We start from the raw sequence: 18110 nt of genomic DNA on the forward strand, positions 1-18110 counted from the left end.
AGGCATTAGTCACACCCAAAAAGACCTCATATATTGATTGTGGCAATAGGCAAATCGATGAGCCCTAGGCAGGCGCAAGGCTGCTAACTTTTTAAAAATGACTTGCAAAGTTACTTATTCATGTTTATTTAACAGACGCGACTGCATTATCTGCCTTTGTCCACATGTGAGAACAGGACAAGCTCGAATAATGAGGTCACGCCACACCCGCAGCGACCACGCAGTGTTTGTCCTTAATTTGTCTGCGTCATCATCTTCACAGCCTAAAACATGAGTTTAACAAGGGCGGTGCTCGAATAAACTCCTGTGGCTTTCATTATCGTACTAGCTCCTAAAAAGAGTTGTGTACAGGCTAGCATTTGTGTCGCTTGTTATTCCTCAACATGATCCTGCCCCAAACCTACGCCGAGATCATGACAGATGAGGGCACAGACAGCGAGTGGGATGTTTGTTTGGTTACTTCAGATACTTAACCTCCAATGAAGTGCACATATCATTAAAGCATGGAGCCCTCGTCCCCTCCAGCTTTGAGCTCGGCCTCACTGAGGGAGAATCTGGTATTTTATGATAGTGTTGCTTTGGCATTGCAAAAGACTCTTCCTGCATGAAATTAATAAACATATACCGCTGAACATCCGCTGCAAATAATGGACACAATACGAACTGGATTTTGCTTATGACATTTCTGTGCGGCTTCCTTTTAATGAAGACGAATTTCCGGTATGGCGACTTGAGCATACAGTACCTAAAACTGGAGCACTGGCACTCCTGTAGCGAACTGTAGCCAGATAAACAAGGAAAGGGAAAAATCCAACAGCAAAGCAAGCAGGAGGATGAGAAAAGCACAAGAGGAAAGCAGTTGAAGGCACAGTTAGCTGACGGAATTGTTCAGTCAGATGTGAACTGAAATCAAGCCGTTTAAGCAGGACGTATTATGATCAATTGATTTATTATTGTATACTTCACTGTAGTCGCTGCCCAATCTTGACACCATTGTTTTACGTATTCGGTAAATGAAAAAAACAGTAATGTCACATGCATGGGCCACTTAAAAATACAGCGATTGTTTAAAAAAAAAAAAAAAATATATATATATATATATATATATACATACATACAGTATATACCATATTGGCCCGAATATAAGACGATGTTTTTTGCATTGAAATAAGACTGAAAAAGTGGGGGTCGTCTTATATTCGGGGTCTAGACATTATACCCATTCACTACGCTAGATGGCGCCAGATATCATTGAAGCGAATGCTGAACTTGACTCCCCAGGGCAAAGCGAAGCCCTGTCACGAAGAAGAAAAATAATAATAGCGGTAGCACCAAGAAGAAAAATAAAAATAGCGGTAAGAAAGAAAACAATAGTAGAAAATAATAGAAGCGATAACGAAAAATGGAGAAACGTAGTGATAATCTGGAGAAAAGTGGGTCGAAGATCGGCCATGTTGACCGGCAGCTGAGAAGAAGTTATGATGTCATTTACATTTCAAAAACCAGAAGCCATTCATTTACGAATGTGATTGCACTTTAGTTTACATATTTAAATGTTCAGATATTAAGATTTGAATGAGGCAAAATAACATGCTTTTTCTCTCAAATATATTGTTACAATCATTTGTTTCAGATGTGCTGTAATTATTTTCTGTATAAAAATTAATTTGGTGTTCAAAAAGTCTTTTTTCAAACTTGAGTCTTGTTATAATCAGGGCCGTCTTATATTCGGACCAATACGGTATTCAATAAATAGGAATTGGGCACCCACTCACATTATATATTTGAGTAGAAAATCCAAAATTGAAAGCTGCTAAAGAGAGAATCCAGATTGGATAAAAGCCAAGATGGAGAAACTCACTTAGACTGTAGTCTTGGTCATGGCTATGGACGGGTGAGAGCCTTCCAGGAGATAAATATTCTTCGTCTCTTTCCCTGGCATCATTCAGCTTGGTCCTGAGCTCACCTTTTCGACATAGCTTCCCTGGCAGCGTCTGGTACTTGTTCAGCTCCATGTGAGCATTCTGCCAAAGACAAACGATCCGTTATTATGATTTGTTATTTTAAAGGAGGGCTCAATTTTCTGTTAAATTAACTGCCACAGCCTCAATAGTGTTTCAAAGAAACAGTATGGTGGAAGTAATTCTCTTTCTAATGCATGGGATACATGCTCCTTTGCTAATTCTGATGACTGCGAATATATGTCAAGTGTTCGCCTTTGGTCAGCGCCCAACACATCCCATTTGATCATGACGATGATTTGATGTCGTACTGTTGCATAATGGGACGGTGCATGTAGGGCGCTGCATCAAAGTCATTGGGGCTATGAGGAAATAACAGGAGAAAGGCCAACAGAAAAAAAGAGCTTGGAGGCAGCTATGATACTAAACACTTCTGACAGCTACTTCATGTGGATCCCGCCCCCGTGTCTGTGTGTGTGTGTGCGTGTGTGTGCTTCACAAACAAGATCATACACTGTATCGTTATGTAAAGGGAATTTAGCCCCTTGGTGTGTTAAATGTAAAAAAATACGACATAAAATAGATATTTTAGCACATGTAATAGCACATTTGACAATAAAGTTGGACTTGACTTGACATAAGACGGTTCTAGCGTTTATAGGAAGGGTGTAATTAATCAGTCAAAGAATGAACAAAAACCATTAGTTCTGCCTAGTCCTTTCCTTGTAGATACTGATTCGGTTTGTTCCATTGTAGGAACACATTTTCACAGCTTGTGGTCCAAAATGACGGTGCCCCAGTGCACAATGTAAGGTTTAATGCTAAGATGCTTATATGAGTCAGGTGTGGTAGAACTTGACTGGCCTTTGCACCTCCCGTAGGTGTCATTTCTAGGCGTTGTGAGAGCTTTGTCTGGGTAGTTCGGAGAGTATCATCACATTTTTACTTTTTACTATTTTTACACACACTTTATTTATTTATTTTTAATGAGAGATGTAAGTCAACTTTTATCTTTTTTTTTTTTTTGGGTGCAGATTCTGAATCTGCTCATGTTTTTTGTCAGGTTTCGATAATGATATACAATGATGATAATAATACTAATCTCAACAATAATAATAAAAAAATTATAATACATCATATATTTTAGAATATTAATTGAGTGTGATTGGCTGGCAACCGGGCCAAGGTGTCCCCCGCGTACTGCCCGAAGACAGCTGGGATAGGCTCCAGCACGCCCCGTGACCCTTGTCAGGAGAAGAAGATCAGAAAAAGGATAGATGGATGGATAGATAATTTTGTGTTAGGTTCGGCAACAGGTGGATTTTTTTTTCTGAAATTTCACAGCTAGGGCAGCCTGGCGGTCGACTGGTTAGCGCGTCGGCCTCACAGTGCAGAGGTGCAGTGTTCGATTCCGGCTCCGGCTTTCCTGTGTGGAGTTTCCATGCTCTCCCAGTGCCTGCGTCGGTTTTCTCCGGGTACTCCGGTTTCCTCCCACATTCCACAAACATGTACGGCAGGTTCATGGAACACTATAAATTGTCCCTAAGTGTGGATGTGAGCGTGGATGGTTGTTCGTCTATGTGTGCCCTACGATTGGCTGGCAACCAGCTCAGGGTGGACACGTCCTACTATGTACCCTTGTGAGGATAAGCGGATCAGGATGTCATGGCTACAAATCATAACGTATGATGTGGAAGGAAAAAAATATGTTATTAATCAGCATCAAAAATTCATTTAGGGACACATAAGGCCATCTCTGATTAATATTTACTGTGGATCTTTGTAATTGTTCTGAAACTGTGAACGGGGAAAAGAAGGCCACTGGGCACCTGGGGCAATCCCGTACTTGTGTCATATTTATTTAGCATTTTGCATTTTATTTGCAACTGCAGTGGTAACTTAGTAAGCAGTGGTACCAAAGTTCTGTATGGAGATTTGGAGTGTGTCCTATCGTTTCTTTGTGCAGCAAAAAATATACCATCGTCTGAGTCATGCCGATATATATATATATATACGTGTATATATATACATACACACACACACACACATACACACATACATACATACATATATATATGTATATACACACATATAAATAAATACATATATATATATATATACACACACACACACATATATATATATATATATGTATATACACACATATAAATAAATACATATATAGATACACACACACACACACACACACACACACACATATATATATATATATATATATATATATATCGGCATGACTCAGATCTGATCTTAGTTTTACTGTTTGGTGCCTTCTACCATCTTTGTTTCTGATTAATAGCTTTATTGTTGTATATATATGTTAGTTGCTCCATGTACAGCACTTTGTATGCAGCGATGGCTATTTGAAAGTGCTCTATAAATACAGTTGAGTTGAGAATATACATATATATACTTTTGCTCTGCTATTTCTCCCTTTCATAATTTTGCTGCTGTAAATTGGGAATTTCTCCATTGTGAGACAAATAAAGGTTTTCTGATCTTATCTTTTCCCACAGCTCATTGAGGAGTGTGTCCCTATTTTGGTTTTATTTTGTTTTTGTTTTTTTGATCGAAAAATGCTGTATGTAGACCTTTATGCTTCAAACAATCAACAAATGTTAAAAAGCAGCATGTTAGATTGTGTTATGCCATGCAGTTGACCAGTACCTCTCCCCCTATGTCTGATTCACTTTCATCTGGTCGGGTCTCTACAGGCTACCACACACACAAATACACACATGCAAGCATAAAGAACAAATTCAGTTAGCCTGTTAAAAAGAAGCACATCTATAAGATCACTAAGAATGCTTTGTATTGATTAATCCAATTAGATCAAGAGCAGTATGGCAGTCAAACGGGAGCAGTAATATATTGTGAGAACCTTTTGTAAAGATCTGCTCTGCAGTTCCTCAAGACTGCTAGACTGCAACCTGCGTTGATGCCTGAAGAAAAAGAGAAGTACTGTTGTTTCGACCTCAATTATTACATTTACCGTTTTTCTGCACTATAAGGCGCTTTGGATTATAAGGGACAGAGAATAGAAGCTAAAATAGTGGCTGTGGTTGCTTTACGCATCCACTAGATGGAGCTACGCTAAACGGAATACAATAAAATACAATACTGCTTTATTTATAAAGAGCCTTCAGCACTAGCTGTAACAATGAGAACCCGATCACAAACAGGGACATATAAATGCAAATGGCATTACAAAACAATAAATGGAATACAAATGTTATGATTCAACAAAAAGGCACACAAACCTTGTGGGCTCACGTCCACAAGGGGCTATATATCCTTTGAAGTCTTGCTTGTCTCCTTCTTCCTTCGTTTAGTCAGTAGTTAACTATGCTTTTGGTATTATCTTCGTTTTATAATGCCTACGCAGAGCTCACAAAGTGGTTGTCTGTTTGAGTGTGTGTGGCGAAAACATACGTCAATTAGTGTCGGGCAGTGCCCTTTTAGGTTACAATTGATTAATGCTAACAATCGCCACTAGATGGCATAGGAACACTAACAGGGAAACAACTCAAATCGGCTTTTGTGAAAACTGAATGCTTTTAGGTGCGCCTTATCGTGCAGAAAATACAGTACTCATCTCAATTTTTTCCTTTTTTGTACATGCTATTGTATCAATGAAAATCAAGGAGTGAATCTTCACCATAATCCATTTAACAAGCTTGTATCGCCAGTAGAAAGTGACAAGTCCATCGGGGTCTGAAAACTAAAATAAATGGCGCACAACATACGGGTAAACATGTTGATCCACAGTACATTGTGGGGAGTGCAACATCTTAATGTTTTTTTTGTGTTCATCGTATACCATGAGTCCAGTTCTCTCTGGTAAGGTGATGATGATAACATAAGTGGTGAAGATCCTCTTGATGACATCTAAGGAAAAACAAAATCATTTGTTACGATTCATAAAATGTCGATCCGATTTGTATACCAATTTTTTCTTCAGGCTAACAAGAGGGACTGGAGTCTTCCCCAGCGCACAAAAGATGAAAGTTGGCCGACACCGTGTCCCAGTTGTCAGTCAATCAAGGAGCGATTGTGAAAAGCGCATTCAAGGAGGAACTGATCCCACGTCAGCTACGCTAAAGTCAGCTATGTGAACCATTACACTAGCAACCATACCCTCTTAAATAAGATGGTCCCCCTGAAAAATAGTGCCATTCTATTGAAATGTAAAAAAAGACATCTGTGATGAAATACAAAGCAACACAAACCTTTGAAAAAAAATTTTTTAGGTTATAAGGGGCGCTGTGTGATCTTACCTCTGACCTATAGATATCACAGTGGGCTTTTTGTGTGATGGCTCTGACTTTCACACTGCCACTGAGCTCCTCTTCACTACTTCCTAGATGGTAGAAAAATGGATGAAGAGAGGAGAAAGGAAAACTTACCGGTAAGCATGTAAGCTGTCTATGTTTTACTCAGGAAAACACAACATGGGTTCAAAAATTGTTGGATGATATTCTTACCATGCGTGAGTGCCATGAGTTCATTAATTTTTTGATACTGGCCAAGCAGACTTGTCAGCTCCTCGATACGGCGCGTCTGTTCATGCAAACCAGGTGGAATTTTGAGTTCTGTCATTCATCTCTCAACGCCCTAAAATATGTTTCATTACCTTTTCATCATTTGAAGCTAAAAGAGACTCCATCCCCACCTTCAGCCGCTGGTATTCCTGGTCTGAAAACATGAACCGTGCAATTTAATTTCATACATCCAAGCTCAAGTCAACTTAATTTGATGAGTCCCTGCACTGGCTGATGCTTGTGAAAGACAGGACAACCATGCTAATACGACGCAACAAACAAAACAAATGCATGCTGACATGAAGCATAACTATCTGTCATCTGAAACTAAAATGAACTGTGAAATTACTTCCATGATGAGGGTGGCGTTCACTTGCTTAAAAAAAAAAAAAAGAAAAAAAGGCAACTGTGTTACATGATGTCATGCAGGATATAGAGGACGAAGATTGGAATCAACCACTACCTTTAATAGTTCAGTTGACTAATAATGCAGAGGAGTCTGACTTGCAAGTTCATACTGACCAGTCACTATATCAGGGATGGGCAAATCAATGCTGGAGGTGGGTCACAATTTTTCATCAGTGCTACTGGATGGCAATTAAGACTACCAACTTCCCAACCAGATGTATGAGAAGAATGGCATTGAAAATGTGGACGAAATATGTGCATACATGCAAAATATGTGTTCCTTATACGTTTCATTTCTTGTAAAACATTTCTCAATGTATAAAAGATGCACTACCCTTTGAAGAAAACAAAAGAAAAAAAAGAGACCACATACTGTGACCCACGCCCAAAGGGCTTTTTTTTTTGCATACAAAATTATGGTACCATTCAAGGATGGCACAAAACTGCGGACCAGCAAACCAACTCATTCTGGGCATAAAAAAAAATAAATAAATAAAAAATCACTCACTTAAAATGTTATTATTGAAGTACTACGTTTTCCCCCACATATCGTTCATAAATTGCACAAAAATATTAAGCTTGCTCACGTGGTAGTATAGGGCAGTATCGGACCAAGCCATGTCTGACATCTAGTGGTGAATGGTCACATTATAATTTAAAACTACAGTTGGCACCGGTGGGATTACATATTTTTAAAACACTTTTTCAGAATTTAAAAATTGTGGGGGGGTTCCAAAAAATTTCCGGGATTTTACCACCACCATGCCCCATTTTCGGTGAAGGTATATCTACATATACATACAATGCAGGGGTGTTAACGTAGGGCCATGATGACAGTGAAACCGAATAAATGTTTAATCATCTCATCGTATTATTACTTGTACACGACAAATTAATGGATTTCTCATTTTGACATCAGTCAATTATTATATTTTGTTCAATTATTGTTCAAGTGAGTGTCAAGAGGCGAACAAAATTATTGCAAAGTGTCCACATGATTTATTACACATCTTGGTACAGATCTTCGCAAGGATCATGGAAGTTGACACACATGATTTGCTTTCGTGAACCACATAAAATGATTTGGCGGTCAAGATCTGGCCCCCCGGGCCTTGCGTGTGACACGTGTGATAACGTAAATGTTTATCCGGGTTTTTGGGGGCTTGTACATTTTTTTAAATATTTTTCTTGGGGGAAATTAATCAAGGGTCCCCAGAGAGTGTGATCAGCGGTCATCAGTTGCCCATCCCCGTATTATATAATGACATCCCATATAAGAGCTATATCAAATATTATACCTTTGAAAAGGTAACTAATGCTGTTCGAGAGATGGTCATTATTGTAGTGGCAGTTTGCAGTGGTGTAAAACTGTGCAGAATCATACATAGAGCTGTTCCAAGTATTTTTTTACTCTCCAATGAAACTCATTGATAATAATAACATTAATTATAATAATGATAATAATAATAATAATAAAATGGATCAAAGATGAGTTAAGCAAAACTATGAGACACCGATCTCATGATGATGCGATACAGCAGAGTTAAGTATTACACCATTGGAAATTGCAACCAAACGTATTGTTGAACTCACATTTCTCAGACAGTGTGTTAAGATTGAGCTTCATCCTTTTTGCCTATGAAAGGAGCTACATTTCTCAAGGAGAACATAGGTTTTGTTGAAACTGTCAGTTTTATGATTAGCTGACGAGGCATATCAGCAACAAAAAAAAAAAAATGCTGAGGGCTAATCTCAAGCCTCGACTCCTAATCTCAAGTATTTGTAATATTCTGATATTCTAATCCTTCTGGAACTGTGACTTCATTTGATGATTACATTGAGGTTACAAGGACAATGAGTTATACTGAAATCGAGACTCAAATGGTGTGAAATAGTCACAGTGAAACAGTGGCAGAATAACATTCAGAATCAACAACGGGGTAAACAGGAATTCTGATGGTCCAAAAGGCAGATGATCTGAATGAGAATGACATGAATCAATGACCGAAGGACTTCCCGTGCCTTACATTTGTTGATCAGATGTTTGATATACACCTCCTCTACAGCAGAGGGCAGCATACAGTCAAGAGCAAGTCAAATAGATGGCAAAGGAAGGGAAAGTTGTGAAGCTGTTCAGTTTGTTGAAGCGCAAGTAATTCAAGTTGACAGATGTGCATACACATTTACAACACTGTCCCTGAACTGTCGATGTAATATGACAGTCAGGCTGACATCAGCATGTACCTCTCTCTGCGTTGTCATTGGCTGTGCTGCCTCTGGCCAGAAGTTGGGTCTGCAGGCTTTCAATCTCAACGTCTTTGGAGCGAAGGAGCTGCTGCAGGTCTGAGATTTCAGCCTGTGGAAGCAGATGAGCAGACCAAATTCATAAAGTCAGTCCGCGTCTGACCACAAAATTGTTAGTACGCTTACATTATAGAAAGAAACAACCCCAACAGTCAATAAAATAACTTCTATCAGCTAGATATAAAAAAATTAAAAAAAGGAAAACAAAGGCTGTGCTGCCACATCTGCTGCAGACCATGGGGCCTCCAAACAGCACAATGACCAAATGATCACATATATTTTGAGGATAAACATGTCTGTATGTGGCCATATGTTGCATCATCTGATTTAATGAAAGAAAATGAAGACACAGAAAATTATTATTACTCATCATTTAATCGATGAGGTGCCGCCACTGCCGCTTGTAAGGTATGCTATAGCTTTTTGAAATGGTTTTGTTCCAATACAATTCCTGTAGCTGTAAGCCGTGAGTGTTTTCTGAGGGCAGGTTGGGTCAGGGTAAGTCTAACTTGCATGTTAGGGTAGGGTTGGTGGACATTTGAACATATTTTAAAAATTGTAGTAAAAATTAACTGAGCCATTTAAGAAAATGCATACTCAACTAAAACAAAATAGTGATTTTTGTCAGAGTTTTCTTGCATGTTAAGACCCTCAAAATGAACCTTTTCTTGGCGAACAGTGTGTTGCCACGGCTAGTGTTTCACGAAAACTCACAAACTTCGTGTTTTAACACTCTCTTGATCAAATATGAGGTTGAGCTGGTTAAATGGCTGGGAGAAAACCAACGAATAAAACATGCATTTAGACAGTAAACAGTGCTACCACTACAATGAAAAATATGTTTGGAGATGTCTTCAGACTTGACTATCATCGAATGTGTGAAATTTGGAGAATATAGGATGATCTGGGTCAAGTTACACCAGCTTGAACTGGTCAGGCATTTAGCAACGCTAAAGCTTTGTTAGACCCCGTGGGCAGGCAGCCATAAGCCCCCCTCAGCTAAGAGGCGGACACCATTGCAGCTGTCAGGGCTCAATTAGCATTTGGCTGCTCACCTTGGCTGTATCATTGTGGAGGTGATAATGGCTTTTCCTTGTCGGAGCTCACATTTAGTGTCAATAAAATCCAAAATATTGTGCAGATCGGTTTTTTATTTTTACAGGTTGAGATGGGTATGAATAGAGCTGTGCATGTGAATTTTAGTGATTATTGGTCACCATTTTCAGACACTAGATGACAAGAGAACATGACAAAACAATCCAGGAATCAATACCATGCTTGCCTCCTTCCCTCTATGATGTTGACAGGCTGACGCGACAAAAAGCAGGCCACGGCCCAAAAAAAATGGACATAACGTGCTGAATGTAGGAATAAAAAATGCATTAAATCCGTTTTTCTGGGGGGGTGAATTTTAGTGACCTAATATATAAGTGCCAATCCTCAACCCAATCAAGTGCTCCTATAAGGGTACTGGTTAAGATTAAACATGAGCAAAGAACTCGGTTAATGTGAACAAGTTACACTTCTTTTTTGATACTTAGGAGAGGAAAATAACTTTGGTTAGGGTTTGGTTGCATTTATATGTAAGAGAGAAAAATATCTAGTGGGTTACCTGTGTCATTACATAAGCAGGTATCTGCAACAGGTTTGCTCGAACACCACGCTGCTTGTATGCTTGTCACACTTTTTTTTGGGGGGGGGAGGATTCCCGGTCCTGTCGCAATCATGTGGAAAAAAAGCTTCATGGAATAACTAATTCTGTGGTTCTCAATATTTGTACACTAAGTACCACACAAAAACACCCCCCCCCAAAAAAAATCTTACCAAGGCTGAATGAAAAAGCAGCAAGAAAAGATTTATGTTGTAAAGTGACAAACAAACATTTCAAAATATTAGAAAGAGGAGGAAAAGTGCATACAAGAGCACAGGGTGTGATAGAAAAAGGTAGGTTGAAAAGGGACCAGAGAAAAAGAGCCAGAAAAAGAGGAAGAGGAGGCACCTGTGCGCTGCGCCAGCGCTCTTCCCACTGTTGCTTCTCCAGCTGTGTGTGCCCCACAGTCAGCTTGAGACTGGAGAGCTGAGTCATGAGCGACTGGTAACACACGTGGAGAGAGTAAGAGATAGAGAGCTAGAGGGGAGAGAAAGAGACACACAGGAGGAGGGTAATGATGGGGGAGATTTCAAGATGGAGAGAATAGTGGAGCAGATAAAGGGACAGCGGGCCACATGGAAGGGTTTTAGAGAGAAGACAGTGAATAGGAAAGAAGAGAGGAGGGGGAAGAAGGAAGCAATGTGAGCACAGAGGATGCAATGGCACTCAAAAAATGTGTCAGGTGGGAGAAGGCGGTTAAGGTGCACATGCGGTTAACTTGCGTAGCCCTGACGTTAGTGCTGTAGCGATTTGCGGTATTGAGGTGTTTTTAACGTTCCTATTATACATTGAAAAATAAAAAAGACAAGAAGGAGATGAAACGCTTCAGATTTGTGAAAACAAGAACTATTTACACCGTTGACCCCATTTTCAGAAAATTCATTCTAACAGCTCATTACACCAGATGATGATCGTAGATGCAATTCGAATCCAAACTGAAGCAGTAAAGCTACTGAGACGCATCTTAATCCCTCCTGTAATGACTGACCACTATGTTCTTTTCCGTTACGTTCTCTCTTTGGGGAAAGGTGAATATTCAGTTACGAATATAGTTTCATCTCTGTGTTGTGCCACGTCATCATTTTTAGTCTGCTTTTTGGAGTTTTGTTGAGAAAATTGCACCTCTCCCGAGGGATATCCATTGTTGTATTTTATAAATAAGGAAACTGAAATGAAAAAATGTCTGCACAATAATATGTTCCATGCACCCACCAGTTTAAACATGGCATTCTCATTAATATTGTGTTTGAATTAAGCAGAAAAATCCACCCATTTTTATCCATCTCAGATGGCGGCCATTTTGTCATGTACTGCCAGTTGCTGTTGACTGAAGAAGACAGTGCCCAGGGGCTCGTCTCGCAAACGTCTTGTGACAATATCCAACCAACAGGAGAGCCGTGATTGGCCGTAAATTACCCGAGACCTTAGGCAAGAAGCCACTTTTCAGTAGACTTTACACCGGGGGTCTTCAATCCTGTACCTCAATGGCCGGTTTCCTGGATCTCTCCCTGCTGCAACACACCTGACTCAAATGATCAGGTTCGTTATTCAGCTTTGACCTTGCTGATAACCTGATCATTTGAAAGCAGCAGAGAGAAATGGAAAATATCCAAGAAATCATCCCACGTGGAACAGGATTGAAGACCCCTGCTTTACACCTTAAAATTTTATGCATGCTCGGTAAAAAGCAGGGAAACATCATTGCCCTCTGTGCGTGGCGGTGCCTGTGCGCTTACAACACAGTCAAGTATGTTGCATTCAGGAAACTCAGAGCTGCGAGTAGCAGCCCATACTGTATTTTTTACCTTTCGTATCTTGAAATTTCTTTCGTAACAAGAGGCAATATTTTCCTGTTGAGATGTTTCGTAACTTGAAGATTTCATATGAAGAGACGTTCGTCAGTAGAGGGACCACTGTATGAGCCAAAAAGGAGCAGGCGTAGTCTACTTGGTGCTTGTCAGCGTTTTTTTTTTTTAAGAATTTGGAGGAGGGTGGTAATTCTTTTTTCAAATGCATTTTCGCTATGGCGGGAGTTGTTTGAATAGACATATTGCTCCATCTTCTCATCAAATCGGTGATCGAGTTTAGTTTCTTTCAAACTCGCCAATCGACCCCAAAAATTCTATTCATATGAAGCCTAATTTTCAGTCGCCAGCAAGTGGCAGTACAGGACAAAACGGTCACCCCTGGATAAAAACAGTGGATTTTTCTGCTTAATTCATATTCCACAAACATTCATCAGAATACCATTGACATGACTTCCCCTTTAATAACATTGTTTGTGTAGTTTCAAACGAACCTATTAAAGAACTGAAACTGCGTTTTTTTATTATGCATGTACTGTACCTTGGTGACTCGAAGTTGCCTCTCGTACTGTCCCTTCTCTCCTTCCAGCTCCTCCACTTTATTCTTGAGCTGCTTCACTTCTTGCAATAAATCCTGCAGGGAAAACATAAAAAGTAAACTCTTTGAGTTGAAAAATGTAAACCCAGAAGGGCCATTCGAATGAGTTCACCAACAAAATGATTGCAAGAGGGGAAAAACAGTCGCATTAGATGGGTAACCCCGTTGTCAAACTGTGCCCATGCTAAAATGGGAGGGAATTCAAACAGCAGGTGAAGACTCATTGCAGTTGTGAAGGTCTCCCCAGCCAGAAAAAGTAGTTAACGTAGGAACCATGATCTCCCGGAAAGAGCCAGCAGTACACGTGCAGTTATCAAAAAGAGGGGGAAGTTTGAATCCCAGAAGTGGTCACAGGTATGAAGACAAAGAGGCTGTACACCTTAAACACCAATGGCAATGTTTATTTTACAGGTCAACCATGCTAGTTCTAGATCGGACAAGCGCTTTCCTATGAACACGGTTAGTACAAAGATCCTGTCATGCAAGCAATACACAAAAAAAAAATGAAGGGATTGTGAAGCCACACATTTGTTTTAAGCTAATAGAGACTTTGCTGTGACCTAAAACAGAAATCCAAGTAAGTGATACTGTTTGGAGTTGCTAAGGCCGTTTGCCATCACCTCAAAGAATGGAATGGAAGCATTCTGAAAACCACAAGTCTTCATTTCTGCAAGAACCAGAGCACATCTCGACCCAAACATCCAGAAATGAACACTGCAGACATGACAACAAACGTTAGTTTGATTTTCTGGAAATGTTTTAATACCAGGTGCAGTGTGGTCTGGTTAAAGGGGGAGAGGCGAAGATGTCAGAAGATATTTGGGGGTGGGGGGGGGGGGGGTGCAGCAGATTATAAAGCACAGTCATCCATGAAGTGTCCCTACATTTGCGGTCAGTCCATACAGGCTCAGGTTTGTGGCACTTAGCCTGAGCACAGGGCTGTGAGCGCGGGCCTGCTCGGCACCTGGCTCTCCGCGCTGGGCGTCACCATCTTCCAGGGCCCGCTTCTCCTGAATGCGAGTGCTGATTTCCTCCTGAAACCTGCACATCTGCTCCTGGAGCTCACTGATGAGATTTACCACGCACTGGGAGGGAGCAGCCCATGATGCATGGCAGGCAAGTCAAGGGTGGTGGCAGAGCAGCAAATTGTTGAGATGAAGAAAAATACAAATGAAAGCAGTCAGTTGCAAGGTCATAAAAAACCTGAATCGTGGATTTTTTTTGGGGGGGTTACCCAAACAACACGTGGAAATGCGGGTGACCTGCCTCGAGTCAATGAGTAAAACAAACTCAAAGACATAAAAACAACCACCGTGACAATGTATGATAAAATTTATAACAGGTTTAATCAATAACTGAACCCACCAAAGTTTCTTTGAAGCGAGAAAACTAAAATGATAAAGTATTTTTCCAATACAGCATTTTTTTGTTTGTTTGTCTGTTTGATATGCTAGACCAGTGGTTCTTAACCTTGTTAGAGGTACCAAACCCAACCAGTTCATATGCAGATCAACAGTTCATGAAAAATAAAAATATGATTCGAGAAGTGTTCCTTCAGTTTTGCCGGTGCGAGACTGGAGTTGCTCAACTTGGCATGCCAAATCATGCAGATAGGACGCTGACAGTCACATGCTGACAGTCACACGCTGACTACTGAGTGAACTAAATTTCCTGCAGCACTGATTGGACAAGCAATATAATGTGATCATCTGTAGCCAGTGACGGCCAAGCGGGTGTGTCATAACTAAATGACATTTTGAGTCTGCTGTCTTAACCTCCATGGCAGAGTCTCCGTCGAACCCATGAGACTGATTCACCGAACCCCTGGGTTTTGATCGAACCCAGGTTAAGAACCACTGTGCTAGACTGTGAGTGACAAATGTTTTAAGGGCAGGACCTGGAAAGCAAAGCTGAGAAATATTGATTAGAAACACTATTTTCCTGAAGAAGAAGTAATCAAGCTATGCACCTCTATGCAGAGTACAGGGTACATTCTACACACGCGCGCACGCACGCACGCACGCACCCCCCCCCACACACACAGAAAAACGGCAAGAGTCCGCTAGTAAACAGTTTAAGTTACACAACTTCCGGACAATGCTTTTTCAGTCAGTCATGAAAGGATGCTTCAAGCGATGTGCTCAAAATCAGAAATACCTGGATGACTAGACGAGTCAAATATAGGGATATTACTGTCAAATAGAATTTACTGTGCGGGTGGCTTGCAAGACGGAGAGCGAAGCCACATCTCCCGTGCCTCTCTCTGCCCTTTTTTTCTTGACACTTTTTTATCATCAAGCATGCTTGTTGAAATGTGAAATGCATGCCACAATGCCGCCGTTTTTGCCTTGTTACATGCTTATTGTTTTTGTGTTCTCTTCTGTGCACTTCCATCATGAACGTCTGTGCTGATCACATATGTATCCAGTTCACTCAGTTAAAGAATAGCAGCCGCCAGAGGCTAAGTGAGGCCTTTGAGTCAATGTGACCAGTAGGTTCATAGTCTCATAGAACATAGATAGATTAACTCTAGGGAATCCGAGTTAACAAAATGCAGAGTCAAAGAATGCACTGCTCATTGCATTTCAGTCGCGACCAGTGTTTCTGTAGCCCCCGACTCACCCCACCCAAGTCTGTACGCTGACCAGTACTTCCTCCAGCAGTGTGCACAAGCAAAGTGACACTTATGGTATAGATATAAATAGGTAGACACATTCAAGTTATGTTTAATAATACTGCACAACCCCTAACCCCCACATCATTCGCCACTTCATTATTGGGTGACCAGTGTAGTCAGCAGTGCAAATTTGACATTTGCTGGCCAATGTATCCTCTGGCAATGGCTCTGGATCCCATGTGATGTCTTAACATTCACTCATGTCCACACTACAAGTGATGCTTTGTGGCAGAGTGGAAGAGCAGCTGAGTATAAACTCCACGCAAGGCTTGCAAAACAGCTAAACACTATTGGTTAAGGCATATGTTAGTCAGTGTTTGTTTGTGACACTCCACACAGAAAATAAACTGGCACAATTACAGTACATTCAAAGCGTAGAAACTGATGAGAGGACAAAATGGAGCAACCCCATGACAAATTAGCGCCCATCTATCCAATCTCTGTAACGCTTTTGCCTTTTATTTTAAAATTATTATTTTCTGTTTTTATGTAGTGGTACATGCCTTTCGTGGAAACAGCTTTTCTTGGCCAGTGCCTCAATACCCAGCCACTGCCCTGACCAAGTCCAGATGAAAAAAAATGGGTGGGTTGTATCAGTAAGAGTATCCGGCGGAAAAAAAACTCCAAACAAATCATGAGAGTGACTCGCAGTGGTAACCTTGATAGGACCAGCTGAAAGTCGCAACAATTACCATATTTTCACATTTTATTTCAGAACTTCAGTTCAGACATAGCGTTTATTAATGAATGAACTTGTGGCTCCGTGTTTTAATTTTAACAAGCAGGACTTTTCAGGAGGGTTATTCCATCAATTATATTTTGCTAATGTCAATATCTACAAATTGACGGCGTTGTTAATCATTCAAACATGTTTAGACTATAATTTTCTAAATGCACTGAATTTACAGTATCAGTGAACTGTAATGCAATTTTAAGTGTGCCTAGTTTCATCTGGATTACAATCAATTCACTTGGTAAATTTATTTGCACTTTTAATAGAGTGGTGGCCCTTTAAAGGTGCAGTTTAGGGTTTTAAAACAAAAATAACTCCTGTCATATCCATGTACTGTACATTGTATGACTTGATCTGCGTTATTGAAAAGGACCTTTTGAAAACGCATCCCTCTCTGGCACCACATGATACCCATAATTAATTTTGATCATTATTTCAAACCTCAGGGCGGGCCTGGTGGTCCAGTGGTGAGCACGTCGACCTCACAGTGCAGAGGTCATGGGTTCGATCCTGGCTCCTGTGTGAAGTTTGCATGTTCTACCCGGGCCTGCATGGGTTTTCTCCGGGTATTCCCGTTTCCTCCCACATTCCAAAAACATGCAATGCAGGCTCATTGAACACTGTAAATTGTCCCTCGGTGTGAGTGTGGATGGTTGTTCGACTCTGTGTGCCCTGCGATTGGCTGGCAACCGGTTCAGGGTGTCCCCTGCCTACTGTCCAAAGACAGCTGGGATAGGCTCCAGCAGCCACCGTGACCCTCGTGAGAATAAGCGAATCGGAAAGTGGATGGATGGATTTCAAAACTTGTCACAAGACAACAGAACTGGCCTGTCAGAGACAGTTGACACAGAAAGTGTGACCAGATAGTGCGTCAGTCGTGTTCTCATCTGCATGCACTCTCACTCTCACGCACACTCAGCCTGCAGGCTACCAAACAAAACAACTTTGTGCTGACAGAAAAAAAAATAAAAATAAAAAGGAACTGGACAGGTCTCGAGTCAAATCGAGGGTCAACGTGCAATATGTAGTGGTGATTTTCAATGCAGACGCTTCCAGCTTTGAATTGATTGTACATTCCCCAAAAATACAAAACCAAACAGGTAACATTTCGAGGTTGCCAACTTCCTTAATTGAATAAGCCATGCTATCAGCGTGTCAAGCGTTGGCTTGTATACAGTGGGTGATGTACATGCAGTGTATGTTGCGTGCACATTCGTGAGTGGCATGGCTTTTGTCATGAATGCGAGGGGCTTGGGGCTGGGGGGTTTGGTTTCGTGAAGTCACACGCCCTTCAAATTTTGCTAGCAGCTTGAAAATTGTGCTCCACATTTAAGAGTGACCAGCGGGTTTCCTTTTGGAAATGCAACAAAATGTCACAGCCATTCATTCCTATCTTTTGCTGTTGACCACTGTT

The 18110-nt window shown here is 40.7% G+C and overlaps 1 protein-coding gene across 1 annotated transcript in view; it reads right to left on the minus strand.

Annotated features, from left to right (window-relative positions):
• Positions 1 to 18110, minus strand: part of ppfibp2b (PPFIA binding protein 2b) — a 77837-nt gene that overhangs the window by 12097 nt on the left and 47630 nt on the right. Inside the window, 14 exon segments of the mRNA XM_086108355.1 lie at positions 746 to 778; positions 1862 to 2024; positions 4647 to 4694; positions 4861 to 4921; positions 5638 to 5700; positions 5800 to 5867; positions 6257 to 6339; positions 6464 to 6539; positions 6613 to 6674; positions 8956 to 8988; positions 9173 to 9284; positions 11232 to 11360; positions 13230 to 13322; positions 14171 to 14371. Of these exon segments, the coding sequence (XP_085964481.1) occupies positions 746 to 778; positions 1862 to 2024; positions 4647 to 4694; positions 4861 to 4921; positions 5638 to 5700; positions 5800 to 5867; positions 6257 to 6339; positions 6464 to 6539; positions 6613 to 6674; positions 8956 to 8988; positions 9173 to 9284; positions 11232 to 11360; positions 13230 to 13322; positions 14171 to 14371 (1225 nt within the window).

This window comes from Hippocampus guttulatus, chromosome 4 (assembly GCF_054856545.1).
Source record: "Hippocampus guttulatus isolate MCC_2025c chromosome 4, RoL_Hgut_1.0, whole genome shotgun sequence".
Taxonomy (NCBI): Eukaryota; Metazoa; Chordata; class Actinopteri; order Syngnathiformes; family Syngnathidae; genus Hippocampus; species Hippocampus guttulatus.